The 18,064-nt window shown below is 37.8% G+C and overlaps 1 protein-coding gene across 1 annotated transcript in view; it reads left to right on the plus strand.

Moving 5' to 3' along the window:
* Nucleotides 1-9,811: 9,811 nt before the first annotated feature.
* Nucleotides 9,812-18,064, plus strand: part of LOC138695917 (GMP reductase 1-like) — a 38,776-nt gene continuing 30,523 nt past the window's right edge. The window contains exons 1-3 of the mRNA XM_069820280.1: nt 9,812-10,026; nt 10,142-10,261; nt 10,820-11,077. Of these exons, the coding sequence (XP_069676381.1) occupies nt 9,940-10,026; nt 10,142-10,261; nt 10,820-11,077 (465 nt within the window). The 5' untranslated portion in view covers nt 9,812-9,939. The remainder of the gene's footprint in view (nt 10,027-10,141; nt 10,262-10,819; nt 11,078-18,064) is intronic.

The following is an 18,064-nucleotide window of genomic DNA, read 5'->3' on the forward strand; positions in this document are numbered from 1 at the left end:
CGGAATATCTCTATCATCATGCTTTCTAAGATAAAAATTATATTATCTTAAAGGCTGGAGATAATTTAATTTTGAAAAAACGACAAATAGACAGGCTGGAATTGGTCACCCTCTACTTGACCTAAAAACAGATTAACAGAATGAATGTGTCTATTTATGCCACAGTTTACACTTTCCCCAAATGGCCGGGAAATAGTAACATACAAAAATCTTCTAAATAATAAATCGTACTGGTATCGCTTGTCCCGCACCGTGGCGTAGTCTAAGGCATCCTGCCTAGGACTCACGTTACAGAATGCACGCTGGTTCGAGTCCTCATGGGGGAAGAAATTTTCTCATGAAATTTCGGCCAGTGTATGGGACCGGTGCCCACCTAGCATCGTGATGCACTTGGGGAGCTACGATAGGTAGCGAAATCTGGTTGCGAATGCCAGCTATAACGGCTGGGGGATCATCGTGCTAACCACATGATACCTTCATTCTGGTTGGATGATCGTCCACGTCTGCTTCGACATGTGGGCGTGAGGCCAACAGCCGGCTGGTCGGTCTAAGCCCTTCATGGGCTGTAGCACCACGGATTATTATTATTATTATTATTATTATTATTATTATTAGTGGTACAGTATCTCTTACATTATCGAGCACAAACCCCGACAGTTTTACGTCATTTAAAGAATTCCGTATTCCAAATATCTTGAATATTAATGTGTTAAATTTAAACTATGCAATTTTTTGGTTACACTTGCCTCACTTGACTTGTATAGTATTTGTATATAATTTCTTATATTGAATGAAAATTTACTTCACAGAATCTGAAGTTAAAAAGATATCTTCCTTCTAGTTGACCCCAATATATATTTTATCTTTGATCCTAGCATAATACAGGTTTCCACAATATTTTGTTAAGTGATTTTGTCTTTGACATGTGTTGTTAAATTTGTATTCCAATATTGCTTATTTAGACTGTATAGCTAATATTTTAATATAAGACAAGACAACATTGTATTGCTGCTTTGTGCAATATTGTTTAAGATGTTTTTGTTGTACAAATTGGGTCACATAATTAGCTTTTTTTATGTAGTGTACAGCTTTAAGATTTCGAAATGTAAATATATACACATATGTCAATATTAGTTTATAATTATTGTTATTTGGTTTATAGAGTTTTCATTACATGAACTGACGGCAGGCTGTAACAGGCGTATGAGTTATGTGGTCAAACATTGACACGATGGAAAGCCAGGGAATTATCGATATGCTTATAGTTATTGTGTGCATACAATTTTTTTAAACATGTGAATTAGGCATTTTAGCCTTGTAATTATATTATTACATATTATTATTATAGAAATAAATTCCATTATTTGAAAACTGCTTTGTAAATTGGGACAGTAATGATGTTGCAGGGATTTATAACGAGATATACAGGGTGTTTCCGAGGTGGTGTTACAAACTTTCAGGGATAATGGCGAAGGGCACATGTATCAATTTGAGATAAGGAACTCTGGTCCAGAAATAACTGAGTCGAAAGTTATAAGCAAAAATGTTGTGTGGAAATGGAATTGTAATTTGGCACCACGTGCCCTCCTTCCCATAACCTTTGGAACAGTCATGGAAAGATGGTATGACCTGGATTTCTCCTACATGGGTACTTGGCCCGATACAATCTGTGAGCTTGTCTACTGTTCCATTGGCTCATCCGTATTCGAAAATCAGGTCTGCTTATTCCGCTCTCGTGTACTCCTCCATTTCACTAGGACTGATCGACTGGACACTGCAACTTGTACACATACACTGCTGTCTGCAGACGTGCATATCAGGACTGACCATGTCCGTTACACATTACGCCATCTGCATTGCTTTAGTGTAGTTTCCTGTCCCCATCCCTCAGACAGCACACTACTGTAAGTAGACAAGTAAACAACGTCAGATGAATACAGTTTGTGTAAGATGTACAGATAAATACACATAAATAAGGTGTACAGAGGAATAAAATTATTTCATTTCCACACAACTATTTTTGCTTGTAACTTTCAACTCGGTCATTTCCGGACCAGGGTTCCTGATTTCAAATTGATACATGTACCCTTCGCCATCATCCCTGAAAGTTTGTAACACCACCTCGGAAACACTCTGTATAAGGAAAATAAAAATGTGTACAAGTGGATGAGGATGCCAAACCTAACACCTAGTACAAGTCCATTTGGCAATTGCTAAACTGATAAGGTGAGTTTCTGTAAATATTTTTTTTCAACCAAATCACTATAGTGATAGGCTATATTTTTCAGAATAGATTTTCATTGTAAGAATAATGAAATGGTGTTTCGCATACAAGGGTCGCGACAATAGTAGTATCTCTATTCCCTCCTTCCCAAAACAGGTAAATGAGTGCATCTATTAAATTCATTTTGGATACATTGTTATTCGCAAATGACCAAATAATTTTATTATAGGTAACCAAAATTAGAGATGAATTGCAACATACGAGGGTTGTTTGAAAAGTTCATAGCCTGACATAGAAATTAAACTAGAATTATTCTGAAACAATCTTTATTTCTCAACATAATCCCCCCTGAGATTCATACACTTGGTCCACCAGTGCTGCAATGCTGTTATACCCTTCTTGTACACAGATTCCTCGAGATCTGCAAAAAAAAAAAAAAAAAAAAAGCCTTCTGCTGCAATGATAAGCTCTTCATTTAACGAAAATTTCTTCCCAGTCTAGTGAATTTTGAGCTTTTGGAAAAGAAAGAAGTCTAGGGTGCGAGATTTGGTAGGGAGGTGCGACAACAATTCAAACCGTAGTTCGTGGAGTTCAGCAACTGCGATTGCAGGCGTGTTAGCAGGTGTATTGTCGTGATGAAACATTTACTTCTTGGCCATACCGCCTCTTCTCGCGAATTTTCCCTTGGTTGGTACAGGAGATTTGAATAATATTCTCTGGTTATTGTTCTCTCCTTTGCTAGATAGTCAATCATGATTATCCCCTTAGAATCCTAGACGTCACGACTTTCCCAGCTGATTGAACAACTTTTTCTTTCTTTGGAGGCGGAGAATCACTATATTCCCATTGTTCCGACTGCTGTTTTGTCTTTGGTATGTAGTAGTAAGTCCAGGTTTCATTTCTGGTCACAAACCACCTCAAAAATTCGGGCGTGTTTTTCTCGAATCAAGCCAGAGAATCCCTTAAAATTTGGTACCAAATATGCTTTTGTTTCGGTGTTAACAAACGCAGAATCTACCTTGCGGAGACTTTGGGCATGCCCAAGACATTGACTAAGATGTGACGCACCCATTCAGTTGAGATATGCATAACCTCACTAATTTTCCGCACTTCCAGTTGATGGTCATTCAACACCATATCGTGGATTTTTTCTTTAATTTCTTCCCTTGTTGCTGTTACTGGACGTCCACTCCAAGGATTGTCTTCTACATTCTCTCGACCATATTTAAATAGTGCCTCCCATTTTTTCGCAGTCAAAAACGCTGGAGCGGATTCTCCCAGTGTAGCATCCATGTCTGCTCTAATTTCTGTTGAACTCATTCCCTTTTTTACGGAATATTTAATGATAGCACAAAGCTCGATATTTTTACTTTTTGTCAATCTGTCTGGTGCACTAACTTCAAAATTAAACTACACAAAATATATTCAACAGAAAATGATGATTTTTCGTGCTTGAACTAATGTAAAATGGGCGCTAACAATAATGGCATTGTTGACACGTTTTCAATGTCATCTGTGTGTCAAGCCACGAACTTTTCAAACATACCTCGTACAGACAGCAGCAGAAGCAACAGGATACAAAGAAAGTATTAGTATTAAGAAACCTTAGGAAAATGTTAGAGAAGATGGAGAAACACTAACAGAAGGAGGTAGAAGAAACTACAGGGAACTAAACAATGAACTAAGAAGAGACGCTGATACAGCGAAGGAAGACTGGATGAAACAGAAATGTGAAGAAACAGAAGACCTAGAAAGGAAAGGAAAATATGATTTACAGTAATGTATCTCGAAGTAAAATGTTTGGACTTCACAAATAAGAACTGGAAATCCATGTTGTTGATAGAAAATGAAATCGGTAATGAAATAACAAACATGGAATACTGAATAGATGAACGAAATATGTAGGCTATATGAAACAGGGAATCGTCCAGGTAACTTAGCTATAGAAGATGAAGTACCTACTCCTATCAGAAGACTGTACTGTACAAAATATACGTTATTTTCCAAGACCAACTTCTGAGCATTTCTTTTCATAATAAGGCACCTGTATCAGAATACTGTACTGTATAGAATATACATTATTTCAAGACTGTGCTGTACAGAATATACGTTATTTTCCAAGATCAACTCCTTTTCTTAATGAAGCACCTGTATCAGAAGACTACCGTACTGTACAGAATATACGTTATTTTCCAAGATCAACTTCTGAGCATTTGTTTTCATAATGAAGCACCTGTATCAGAAGACTACTGTACTGTACAGAATATACGTTATTTTCCAAGTCCAACTTCTGAGCATTTCTTTTCATAATGAAGCACCTGTATCAGAAGACTGTACTGTACAGAATATACGTTATTTCAACATCTGAGCGTTTCTTTTCATAATGAAGCATCTGTATCAGAAGACTGTACTATACAGAATATACGTTATTTCAACATCTGAGCGTTTCTTTTCATAATGAAGCACCTAGATCAGAAGACTGTACTGTACAGAATATACGTTATTTCAACATCTGAGCGTTTCTTTTCATAATGAAGCACCTGTATCAGAAGACTGTACTGTACAGAATATACGTTATTTCAACATCTGAGTGTTTCTTTTCATAATGAAGCACCTGTATCAGAAGACTGTACTGTACAGAATATACGTTATTTCAACATCTGAGCGTTTCTTTTCATAATGAAGCACCTGTATCAGAAGACTGTACTGTACAAAATATACGTTATTTCAACATCTGAGCGTTTCTTTTCATAATGAAGCACCTAGATCAGAAGACTGTACTGTACAGAATATACGTTATTTCAACATCTGAGCGTTTCTTTTCATAATGAAGCACCTGTATCAGAAGACTGTACTGTACAGAATATACGTTATTTCCCAAGACTAACTTTTGAGCATTTCTTTTCATACTCGTATTTTCTTTAAAAGTGTTCAAATACTGGTACCCAAACTTAATCATCGTGAAGACACTTGTACAAGCTCTCCTATATTATTTGAGGCCATATTACCCTAACCCCTAACCCATTACACCTACTCTATGTCTGACTCTCATGTTGTGAAGATTTCACTTAGTGTTGGGCCATCAATGCAGTAGATGTTAAACTCATTTTCATTTGACCACAGAATTTTGTCCCCGAAGTAAGTATACAGTCACTAGCAAAGTCAGACTTTTCTTTTACCTTCTTTACTTGTTTCCTCCTTGGAATCCTAGCTTTACAACCACCCACATTATAAATCCTCCAAACAGTCTTGCATATCTATGGTAAGTATTTATGTAATTGACTGTAATCTCTACTGCAGTTTTCTTGAACAGGGAGATGTTTCGAAGAAGGAGATTTCACAAACTAGGTGGTAAGCTAGAATGATGTGTGTACCAGCATAAATGAAAACTGGGATCAGATATTAGAAACACTATTTAGTATTGAACAAAATACTACTGAAAAGCCTATGACCAAGAGTGAGTTTGTTAAATAGCCTGGAGAGAAGACTGGAAACTGCAATTTTGTTGGTGGTCATTTAGGGAGCAGTTTTTGAAAAATAGAAATTTTAAGCAAAAGGCTACAGGCAGTTAATACTGATTTAGTTATAGAACTGTACAATTCCCTGCATATAATTATACAGGGTGTTAAAAAAGTATCCAATATTTTAGGAGGTGATAATATGCATCAAAACAAGAAAATGTCTAATAAACATGAGTCCTACAACACATACTTTCTGAGATCTAAACACTTGTTCATAGGAGGTGCTCAATTTGACGTTCATTCATGCCAATGCATTCCTCTGCCCTACAATACAGCAGACTATCAGAAAATCATACCGTAGTTGACACCCCTGGCATGGAATAATGACACGTCGCAAGGAATACTGAAAACAAAAGTCTAGTTGTGGATATGAGCGGAGTAGGCAGAGATGGTGTTGTGAATTTTCGTAATCAGTAATCACTTCAGCATGTGTGGTCTAATGAAAATTCCCATGCAATTGAAGAAACAAGGCATCAGCACCGATTCTCAATCAATGTATGAGCAGACATTCTTGGTGATAGATTAATAGGACCATACGTGCTACCACAGAGACTTTCAGGACTTTCTTATTAACGTATTGCCTGCCTTGCTGGAGAATGTGCCTTGTCAGCAGAGACTACAGATGTGGTTCATGCACGATGGTGCACCAGCACATTTTCTTCGCAATATGCGTGAACACCTGACGTTGACATTTCAGGACCACTGCTCTGGTCGGGGAAGCCCCACACCTTGGGCTGCTTGTTCCCCAAACCTAAATCCCCCTAGATTTTTGGTTATGGGGAGACATGAAGGAACCAGATAAATTTCAAAGAGTATGTGATTCCTTACGCCAAAGGGCAGAGGAATGTATTGCCATGAATGGACATCAGATTGAGCACCTCCTATGAAGAAGTGTTCGGATCTCAGAAAGTATGTGTTGTAGGACCCATGTTTATTAGACATTATTTTCTTGTTTTTATGCAAACTAGCACCTCCTAAAATATTGGATACTTTTTTTAACACCCTATATGTATCTGACGTACAGACGTAACATGTATGGCCATTTTGAAGAAATTCCATGGAAAAATCAGAAGTCATTGAATATGACTAGTAAAAGGCAGCAAAAGAAAAGGGAATTAGTGGTTGATAAATTAATCAACTCTCATAACGAGGTAAGACGATGCAAAGGAAGAATTTCAAATAGGAACTTTTCGGAATATGTATGATAACACTTTCTTGTGTTAAATTCTAACGTACCTTGTTTACACGTTTCGACCTTTTATGGGTCATCTTCAGGACTGGTCGTTGCTGGTCTTGGCGCCTCTTGTTTTGTTTCCTGTGAGGGTGTGTTTGTGTGGTGTAAAGTGGAGTCAAAGAGTGTGTGTGTTCTGAAATTTGAGTTCTGTGTTGTGAACACACCTTCACAGGAAACAAAACAAAAGGCGCCAAGACCAGCAACGACCAGTTCTGAAGATGACCCATAAAAGGTCGAATGAGATTGGCGATAGTGAGATGGTATTTGTCAAGATGAAGCCGAGGATTTGTCATAGATTACCTGGCATTCACCTTACGGTTGGGAAAACCTCGAAAAAAAAACCCCAACCAGGTAATCAGCCCAAGCAGGGATCTAACTCGCGCCCGAGCGCAACTTCAGACCAGCAGGCAAGCGCCTTAACCGACTGAGCCACGCCAGTGACTGAGGCATTGTTTAAAGTTGTACTTACGTTCTTTGATTCTTGTGGACAGGGGTCTGTTAGTCTCGCATATGTACACATGACCGCATTCACAAGGAATGTTGTAAATGTAGTCTCTGGTGTCCGCAGGATCTGACTTCGGTTTGTTGTTGGACAGGACTTGACGGAGTGTATTCTCTGATTTGGAAACCGTTCTGATATTATATTTCTTAGAAATTTTCTTGAATATTTCGGAAGTGTCCTTGACATATAAAATTACAACGGTATTCAGGGGTTCAGAGGAAGAAAAAATAATGTCCTTGTTTGCAAATCAAGATTTCAGGTATAACTCCCTGTAAAGTTGATTTGAATAATTTCGAGGGAAAAATTGTTCCGAGGCCGGGCCTCGAACCCGGGACCTTTGGTTTAACGTACCAATGCTCTACCAACTGAGCTACCTGGGAACTCTACCCGACACCGATCCAATTTTTCCCTCTATATCCACAGACCTCAAAGTGGGCTGACAACCGTCAACCATCGGGTAGAGTTCCCGGGTAGCTCAGTTTGTAGAACGTTGGTACATTAAACCAAAGGTCCCGGGTTCGAGGCCCGGTCCCCGGAACAATTTTTCCCTCGAAATTATTCAAATCAACTTTACAGGGAGTTATGCCTGAAATCTTGATTTGCATAATACACGTCACTGTTCGTTAACAGAAAACCACAATTTAAGTCACACGGAGTTAGTGTGCACTCGAAGTTGGTTGCTTGATGGTTGTCAGCCCACTTTGAGGTCTGTGGATATAGAGGGAAAAATTGGATCAGTGTCGGGTAGAGTTCCCGGGTAGCTCAGTTGGTAGAGCGTTGGTACGTTAAACCAAAGGTCCCGGGTTCGAGGCCCGGCCCCGGAACAATTTTTCCCTCGAAATTATTCAATGTCCTTGTTTATTCGGTTATTGTTGATGGTCCTATTGCTGAATTTGTAGGGGTAACCATTGGATACAAAGGTGTTGGTGAGAGACTGTACTTCATCTTGAAGGATGGAGGTTGCCCTGTTGTGGATGGATATGAACCCTCTTCTTATTTTAAATTGTAGTTATTTACTACATCCCTTTTTTTAATAATAACCTACGAAAAATGACTTTCGTCGTCATAATACACTGAACAGGTGATTTGAAGACAATTCAAGGGCTTTGAAACATGTTCCTGAAACAGATGAGTGGTTGAAACAGTTGGCACTGACGTTATAAACATATTATTCTTATGATATGAAACCACAGTCTAGTACATAGCTACAGTCAGGAAGCTTGAGGTGATTTGCTGCATTTCTCGCGGTTTGCAACTGAGAGTACTAGGAATAATAGACTGTGCGATAGTAGTGATCCTAGTGGCTAGCAACTAAGTTCACTTGTCATTGGATGCAAATTCCGTACGTATTGAGCTGCGTGACTGTATGTACTAGACTGTGATGAAACTTTTTCTTTGAAACTGTTATTTTGGAAGAGTTTCGTTCATGAAACAGTTACAGTCGAAACCAGAGAAGTAGAAAAACAATTTCTTAAAAAGAATAGTTTATCCCATCTCTACTAGATGTTACCGAATATATCTCCGTTCATATAGCTTTGAACTTGAATAAATACTACCAAGAAGAATCAAACAACACCAACATCATTGATATCTCAATGTATCCGGGGGTTCCCCATGTCTCCATATATGGATCACGTGAGTCACGTCACCACAGCAAGAAAGGGAAGGAGGTGGGAAAGAAGAATGATAAGCAGATCACGTATTCTTGCATGATGAAACTTTTTTTAACTTTTATCTGTATTACAACATATTTTATCGTACTTACCACGAATAGTTTGAGATAAACATAAAAAAAGCTAGATTTAGCTTGAAAAAAGCTATATTGGTCACCCTGTTCGCTAGAATATATATATTTTTTTTGTAAGAATTGACAGTATTGACAACTCTATTTATTTTTCTATGATTCACATCCCCCTCTTTGCTCTTGGCTTTGAAACATCACTACAGTCTAGTGCTGTAAGCTTCATATTTTAGTTTGTAAACAAACTCTTTACATTGACTAAATTTAATTCTTTTATATCACGTTACCCTTGTACAACCCTTTAATAAGAGAAGTTTGTAGTAATAAACTACTGCATAACTGCCTTTAACTCCATACCTTTATACCTTGTAATTTCTTATTTTATTTCTCTTAAAATCAGGAAGTAATTTTCTTGATTTATTTAACTCAAAATAATTCTTCACATTAAACAGAGTTACAGAATTAAATACAAAATATATTTTTCTGCGTATTATCCTATCAGTTTAGCCGTGATTTAGCAAATTTTCGAAGCAAGTTTGTAGAAATCTAACAGTTGGTAACACTGGTGCTGTTGATCCATTTGATATAAAAGGCAAAATCAGATGAGCAGAAGTGCCGGCGTTTAATAGGGTTAGTGGGTTCCCGTGATTGTCGATGGTGTAGGTTTACGCACTAAGTTGAGGTGGTTGGAAGCATTTTGTAGTGTTGTGATTCACTATGCCAAATATTATTAATGAAATTAAATTAGATTTTAAAGATGTATTGCTACGACCGAAACGAAGCACTCTACGAAGTAGAGCAGATGTATGTTATATCCATTTTTTTCCGGCATGACCTACATAATGTATTCTGCATTGCGTTATTATTGTACCTAATCAGTGCCGTAAGTAGTAATTGTTTTTAATTGTTATTTACACAGGTGGACTTATATCGAGAGATAACATTTAGAAATTCGAAGCAAACTTATAAAGGTATTCCTGTCATTGCTTCAAATATGGATACAGTCGGAACTTTTGAAATGGCCAAGACTCTTGCGAAGGTTAGTACAATCGCTGCTTAACATAAGAAATAGGTCACTTGATTAATGGTGGAGGGAACCTTGGTGCCATTCACAGAGTGGTACGAAGATTGTAAATTAATATTGGAACGTCATCAAGTAATATCAGATGGACGAAAAGGAATGTGTGCTATACCGGCTTGCTTTTTTTTCATATTTTTTTCTCACATTTGTGGTTTGTCAATAAAGGTAATTAGTTACAATTGTATCATTCTTGTGGGCTCTAATTATTTATTATTTAATGTATTGTTTGACATGTTGTAATCTACATAGGAAAATTAAAGAAAGTGTGAAGGTGACGTACCTATTAATTCAGTATTCAGCCTTGAATAGGTCTACATAAATTTTAATTAGTACATGGTTTTGACATAACTTGTAATTTGAGTACCAGTAATCATTTTTAATCGGTATTGTTTTAGATAGGCCTACTATGACTACCCTTTACTGTGATTATGTTTACATTGTTTCTTTCAACATACATATGCATAGTATATGTTACTATTTGTTTTTGATGTACACATTTATGCTGTCTTCCTCTAGCATGGACTGTTCACAACAGTGCACAAATATTATAGTTTGGAGGAATGGAAAGACTTCGCAGAAAACAACCCTGAGTACCTGCGATACGTTGCTGCCAGTTCGGGTACAGGACAAGGAGACTTCGAAAGATTGTCACAGATTCTCACAGAGATTCCAGGTGTGACGTACATCTGCCTGGATGTCGCCAATGGTTACTCTCAGCATTTTGTCGAGTACGTCCGCAAAGTTCGCGCCACCTTCCCAAGTCATACCATTATCGTAAGTTAAAATAATAGCTTATCTTAAGTATAGCTAATTCGGAATAACATGATTGTTTGCCTTCGTGAGAAGAGATGTCTGGGAGAAAGATAGAGTTTACCAGAGAGTTGGACCGAAACCGAAACCAAGAGATTAGCCGGTAAAAAACTACGCAAAGTACACAGATATAAGCATCAGTATCAGTGAATCTTTCTTATCCTATTACACAAGACTTTCAACGTTGAGGTTTTAGTTATTCCCTCGTAGGAAATTGAAATGACATGTCATTTTGTGATAGGTTAAAATTGTGAAATAAGTACCGATAAGATTGGTTAAAAATTGTGAAATAAGTATCGATAGAGGAGGAAAATATGAGTTATAGACACGCACTCCAGACAGCTACAGTATACTACATGGGTGGTGGTCAGCACGAGGTGTGGCAGTTACGGAAGATAAAAGACAGATTATTGGCGTATGTCAAGTCCAGTGGTATTGTGCCAGGATACTAGAAATTTAGTGAACTGGCTGTAAGACTTGGATCTTCTATACTTCAAATAAACTAGCCTATATTTTATCCGAGAGATAGCTATTCCTTCATGAAACTCTCTAACCCTGTCTCACTGAACTTGGGGGAGGGGGGCTAAGGTAAGCCAAGCTAACCTAATCTTTTGTACAAGAGATACTGTAGCTGTCTTCTCACCAAACCTTTTAACCTTGTTACTGAATTAAGATTTAAGCTAAACTAAGTTAACATAATCATTTGTACAAGGGATAGCTATCCCCTCATAAAACTCTCTAACCTTGTCACTGAACTCGTAGGTAATCTAAGACAAGTTAACCTGATCTTTTGTACAAGAGATGTTCCCTTACCAAACCCTCTAACCTTGAACTCACAGCTAAGTTAAATCAAACAAACACTAACCTGACATATCTGCTCACTGAACTTTGGGCTGTCACAAAAATTGGTCTATTTCTCAATTCCTAACCGTAAAATTCTAACACTTGCCTACCAGAAGGGTTAATCTGCACTGCTCGAATGTTGTTTTAATAACTTATTTCACTGACATAAGCTGTTTACTTTACTCATTAGAAATAATAACCATTACATCAAACTACCCAAGTATTCACCCTCTGCTCTTAAACATGCGTAAATCTTGTTGACAAAGATATCAGGACTGCATGAAGTTCATTTTGCTGTATTTAAAAAAATTCCTTGATGAATATTTTTCTTTAAATCCTTCAGATCATATGGATTGTTCGTGTATACACATTTTGTTTAAGGGTAGCCCACTAAAGTCACAGGGATTTAAGTCCGGGGATCTAGGAGGCCACAAACCTTTGCTAATTATTCTGTGGTCAAATGCTACATGTAATGTACGGAATTTTCTCTTGAGGATTTGTGATAATGTTTTTTCACATAACTGTTGTAAATAAATATTCTTTGTTCTAAATTATATCGAATTATCACCATTACACAATAAACCATGAACATAGAAAATAAACATGACAAACTAGTACTTAGCGTAGCTTTTTCAGGACTAGATCCTGAATGAATCTATGTACTTAGACATACTTTGCTTCATTGTATGCCATATATATGTGATGACTGACCAAGTCCAGTATGTGGTCTGGGTGGTATTCGTGAATCCTGTGCTGACAGGTAGGCTATCCTGCCTCAGGCCCTGACAGCACTAGGTCCCATCTTCAGACAAGTAACCTGATAAGCCCCAGAGCTACAAGTTCTTCCTATATCATCAGAAATCGGTACTAACCCAAACACTTCACCCCAGTCTGTTTTTAACTATTGCAGATTATAGGAGGAACAGGAGTATTCTAGAAAAACCCTCTTCAATGTCTGCTTTGTCCACGACAAATTTCATCACAGCCTGGCTAGGAATCGAACCTGGGCTGCATGAATGAAAGACCAACGCACTAGCACTTGAGCCACAGGTGTGGCGAAACTAGCACTACACTCAAAACTCAATTGTGTTTGAAACCAATTGTCAGCTAGTATGGCTCATGACAGCCGATATTGACTACACCAGGCACATAGTTTGACCAGTTTTGGCTGTTTCTGGTCAACCAGCAGCATCCTTGCCAACAATATCATTTGGATATAATAGAAAGCACCAGGTTCAATGGTTCAGAGCCATAGTGAACTAAGTGTCATTTATTAAAAAATGGAGAAAGCAAAGGGTTAAAGTTAAGTGAATACCGTTGTTTAATGAAGATTGACATATCATTTAGTTCTGATATGCATAATTGATATTACTTGCTATATGTATAATTGAATTATGGTATTCACTTAATTTTAAGCCTTGTTTTCTCCCTTTTTTAATATATGGTGCTTGGCCCACTGTGACTCTGAACCCTTCAATTTATCAGTGACAATGGGACATCACATGGAACACACATTCCTAATACACACAATTGATCGATGTCAGTAGAGCAGTGAGAATTATATGCATACATTCTATGTGCAACTACAAGTGAATGTGTGCAGCAACAGTTCGGGTTATTACAGATTCTAGACTTCATCCGAAGACCTGATTACAAGTTTCTAGACTTCATCCGAAGGACTGATTACAAGTTTCTAGACTTCATCTGAAAGTCTGATTACAAGTTTCTAGACTTCATCCAAAGGACTGATTACAAGTTTCTAGACTTCATCCGAAGGTCTGATTACAAGTTTCTAGACTTCATCCAAAGGTCTGATTACAAGTTTTTAGACTTCATCCGAAGGTCTGATTACAAGTTTCTAGACTTCATCTGAAGATCTGATTACAAGTTTCTAGACTTCTAGACTTCATCCAAAGGACTGATTACAAGTTTCTAGACTTCATTCAAAGCTCTGATTACAAGTTTCTAGACTTCATCCAGAGGACTGTTACAAGTTTCTAGACTTCATCCGAAGGTCTGATTACAAGTTTCTAGACTTCATCTGAAGTTCTGATTACAAGTTTCTAGACTTCATCCGAAGATCTGATTACAAGTTTATGTTGTAATGTGGTTAATTAATGTACTGTAAAATGATCCGTTTTTCACTGCTCATCTACATCTTTTTTTTTTTTTTTTTTTTTTTTTTTTGCACGAACTCTTCAGTATCCATCACAGAAGTTAGCTGAAGGAAAACAGACAAACTTTAACTGTCCACGGCAACCCTTGATTATTTTGCTGTGATGTGTAAGACTTTGAAGCATCATGTCATTCCGAACGAGCTGTAAGAAAAGGTATTGCTTTGTAAAATTTAAGGAGACTTATTAAGAGTTCCCCTTCCCTTTTGAGTGTTTAAGTCTTGAATTACTCTTGTATTGTATCATATATGAATAGAAAGTGTGATATGAAATAAAATGTATGACCAGTGAGGGAAGTGAGACGGTATGTGCTGGTATGGAATATCACCACAGGTTTCTATGGCCAGAAGACATACGTTAGTGAAAAATATGACATACCATCATGAAAAAATATGATCCGTAAAAATTTGTTTATACATATCCTCACAACAAAGAGTACTATCTCTTTGCTCCGTAAATCTAAACCACAGCCTTCAGGAACTGTATTCAACATGTATTTAGATATGTTTATTTGATAAGTCAATCCCTGGAATGCTTAGAAGTATAGAAGGCTGTGGCCTGTAGCTTGTGGTGGCCATTGTTGCCAATTTGGTGACTCATTTATTGTTGTTGCACTTTTTATTTATAATTAAGTAAGGCGCTTTGAAGCTTCAACATTATTTTAAATGATGTCTCAATGGACATTGCAAAATAATCTAGTAAGCAACTGAAGTAACTTGAAATTATTTTATTAAGAAATTTAATGTGTTGCGTAAGCTTCAAAGATTCGCATAACTGATTGAACGAAATTATTTATTGTGTACATCATATATGTGTATGGTTATCAGAGGAGATCAAACCCTGGTCCTTGGGTCTACGTACCAAGTGCTCTAACCACTGAGCTACGCCGAAGTTCAATCCACAGCACCAGATCGAATCCATCTTCTCTAGTGTTTTTCCCTTTGTGTCCTGACTCCAAGTTGAACATATATGTTGACATATATGAAGTCAACTGCCTATTATACAAAGAGCGCACTCAATTGAGTGACTTGGTGGCCAGAATTCCACAGTAATATGCACTGTTGAGCGAAGAATCTATGTAAAGATTAATCCTTGGTCTCACAGAACATATCTGTTGTGGTAACAATGATTATCAGAGGAGCTGATTATGTCAACATATATGTCGAACTTGTAGTCAGACCACAAAGGGAAAAACACTATAGGAGACGGATTTGATCCAGTGCTGTGGATTGAACTGCAGCGTAGCTCAGTGGTTAGAGCACTTGGTATGTAGAACCAAGGATCTGGGCTCGATCCCCGGCACCGGAGCGAATTTTTCGCCTCTGATAATCATTGTGGCCACAACAGATGTGTTCTGTGGAACCAAGGATTAATTTTTACATATATGTATGTTTATGTTGTAAGGAAGGGAATATGCCTTTTTTAAATCGAGGTATGCCATGGGAAAATTTTGGGGTAGCATACTTCCTCTGTTTTTTTCCCACTTCCTTCACTGAGTATGACAGTATCTGTGTGCAGAGCTGAATTGAGAAGAGAGAACATTCGAAATAAGAGAAGAGACTCGTGAAGTATTTTACTTCTTACTTACTTACTTACAAATGGCTTTTAAGGAACCCGAAGGTTCATTGCCGCCCTCACATAAGCCCGCCATCGGTCCCTATCCTGTGCAAGATTAATCCAGTCTCTATCATCATACCCCACCTCCCTCAAATCCATTTTAATGTTATCCTCCCATCTACGTCTTGGCCTCCCTAAAGGTCTTTTTCCCTCCACTCTTCCTTTGCTGTGGTCGTGCCAGAGAATCAGTCCTATTCCGAGGCTTATTGTAGGGACTCGTAACAAGCTGTTTTTTTACGGTGATGGGTTGTTAGCCCTTCGCCCAACCCCCAAGCTGGAGGACCACCCCTTATCGGCTGTCCACGACTGCTTATTCAATATATTTGCAGCTACCCTCCATATCTGGAGGCCGTCTCCTCTGTCCGCAACCTGAGGACGTGCCATGCCGTGGTGATAGGGACCCACCATACATTACTATGGGTAATCCCCCAAGAGTTCTCAACTACAGAGGGTTAAAAGAAATAGGAAATCTTCGAAAAAAGAAGTGTCTGATTTTGCTTCTAACAAGGAAACTGTTAATGAACACATGTCGAAAGCTCCCTTCAAATTGCGAACATTGTTAGATGTCCATAGCTGATAGACAAATACTGCAAATTAGCTGCCCATACTAATAATTTGTAAGGTTTTCAAATTAAAGCTTGTATAGAAGATTATCGAAAAATTTAATAGCCCCATGCCTTGACGAGCTGGTGCAATGTGTTTCTTTAATTGGTTATTTAACGACGCTGTATCAACTACTAGGTTATTTAGTGTCGATATTGGTGATAGTGAGATGGTATTTGGCAAGTTGAGGCCGAGGATTCGCCATAGATTACTTGGCATTCACCTTACGGTTGGGGAAAACCTCGGAAAAACCCCAAGCAGGTAATCAGACGAAGTGTGCAATGTATTGACCAGGTTATCTAATTATGGAGTCAAGGAGGATGGTAACACAGTGACACCCTCTTGTCTCATAATGGAACATTCCAAGTAAGTTTTCACATCCTTACTGCTAGTAAGGGTTAAAAGTCGCTAATCTCCAAATACTTCCTTACGTTTCATTATATTGTATTTACATTTGACTACACATTACTTTACAGATGTTATTCAAAATGGAAGCCCTGTTTTTCGATACACAATTCACAATGTTTATACACTGATTTACAGATGACTTCGATTTTCACGAATAACTGTTCGATCATCTGTTGCAACTGATGCAGATCCTGCATTTTCTGAACAAAAACATCATTTTTGAGGATACTCCTCAGAGAAAAATCATATTTTCTCAGGTTGCATGATGTGGGTGGCCATTTTGTTGTGCCACTACGGCCAATCCATTCATGCAATTGCTGATTCAAGAAGTCCCTCACTCCTACATCAAAATGAGGTGGTGCTCCATCCTGTTGTCATATCAAGTGTATATCGGAAAAATGAGGGCTGTTTTCAAGACGTGACAATGGAAAAATGGTTGACGCATGAACAGGATTGCCAACCCACAGCTTATTACATCAGTTTGACTCTGTATATGTGTACAAGTATTTTTTTTTTCCAATCATAAGAAAACTTTATTATACAATTATGTACAATACAATTGTGCTTAAAAATTATAAATACTGTGCTATAAAAGCACACGAGAAACATGTATGGAGGTTGCAGTCCTATGACTGTCCTCTGGCAATATGTGAAACAAAACAAAAATGTTAATCTTCAAACAACAGATCTGAGTGTCTTTTTCTTTTTAATCTTCTTATTTGGCGAGGCGGTGGAAGTTGTTCTGGGATGGTATTAAGCAGTTCATTTTGATGGTTAACTGTTGAGTGATGAAGTCGTATGTAGGAGCTGTGCAGGGTGGATTCAACTGTAGGCACGTTCAAGTGTTTGTGTAGGTTGTCATTGCAGATGTACCAGGGTGCATCCACAATTAGACGAAGGACCCGGTTCTGTATTGTCTGAATTTGTCTGATTTGGGAATTGGATGCAGATTCCCATATACCACAGCCATACATCCATATAGGTCTGATCAATGAGAAATATATGTCTTTTCAAGTGTAGCGGCAGTGGTGATGAACCCTTCAACAGATGTTTAACTTGATATAATTTATGTCGGAGTCTTTTCACCAGGGTATACAAGTATGAAACCTAAAAATGAATATTGGAGAAAGCAACTTTTGATCTCTCGTGTCTGTGCATGCGTGTGTACATGCGTGCGTGCGCACATTGCTGTTGATTATATTGAGTACTAGATGCCTGTAAAGGTGATTTGTTGCTTGAGTCATACTTCATATCTGTTCATTTTTATACTACACAATTATACACAAAACTGAAATGTCGTTTGTAT

This window comes from Periplaneta americana, chromosome 3 (genome assembly GCF_040183065.1).
Source record: "Periplaneta americana isolate PAMFEO1 chromosome 3, P.americana_PAMFEO1_priV1, whole genome shotgun sequence".
In the NCBI taxonomy this organism is placed as follows: Eukaryota; Metazoa; Arthropoda; class Insecta; order Blattodea; family Blattidae; genus Periplaneta; species Periplaneta americana.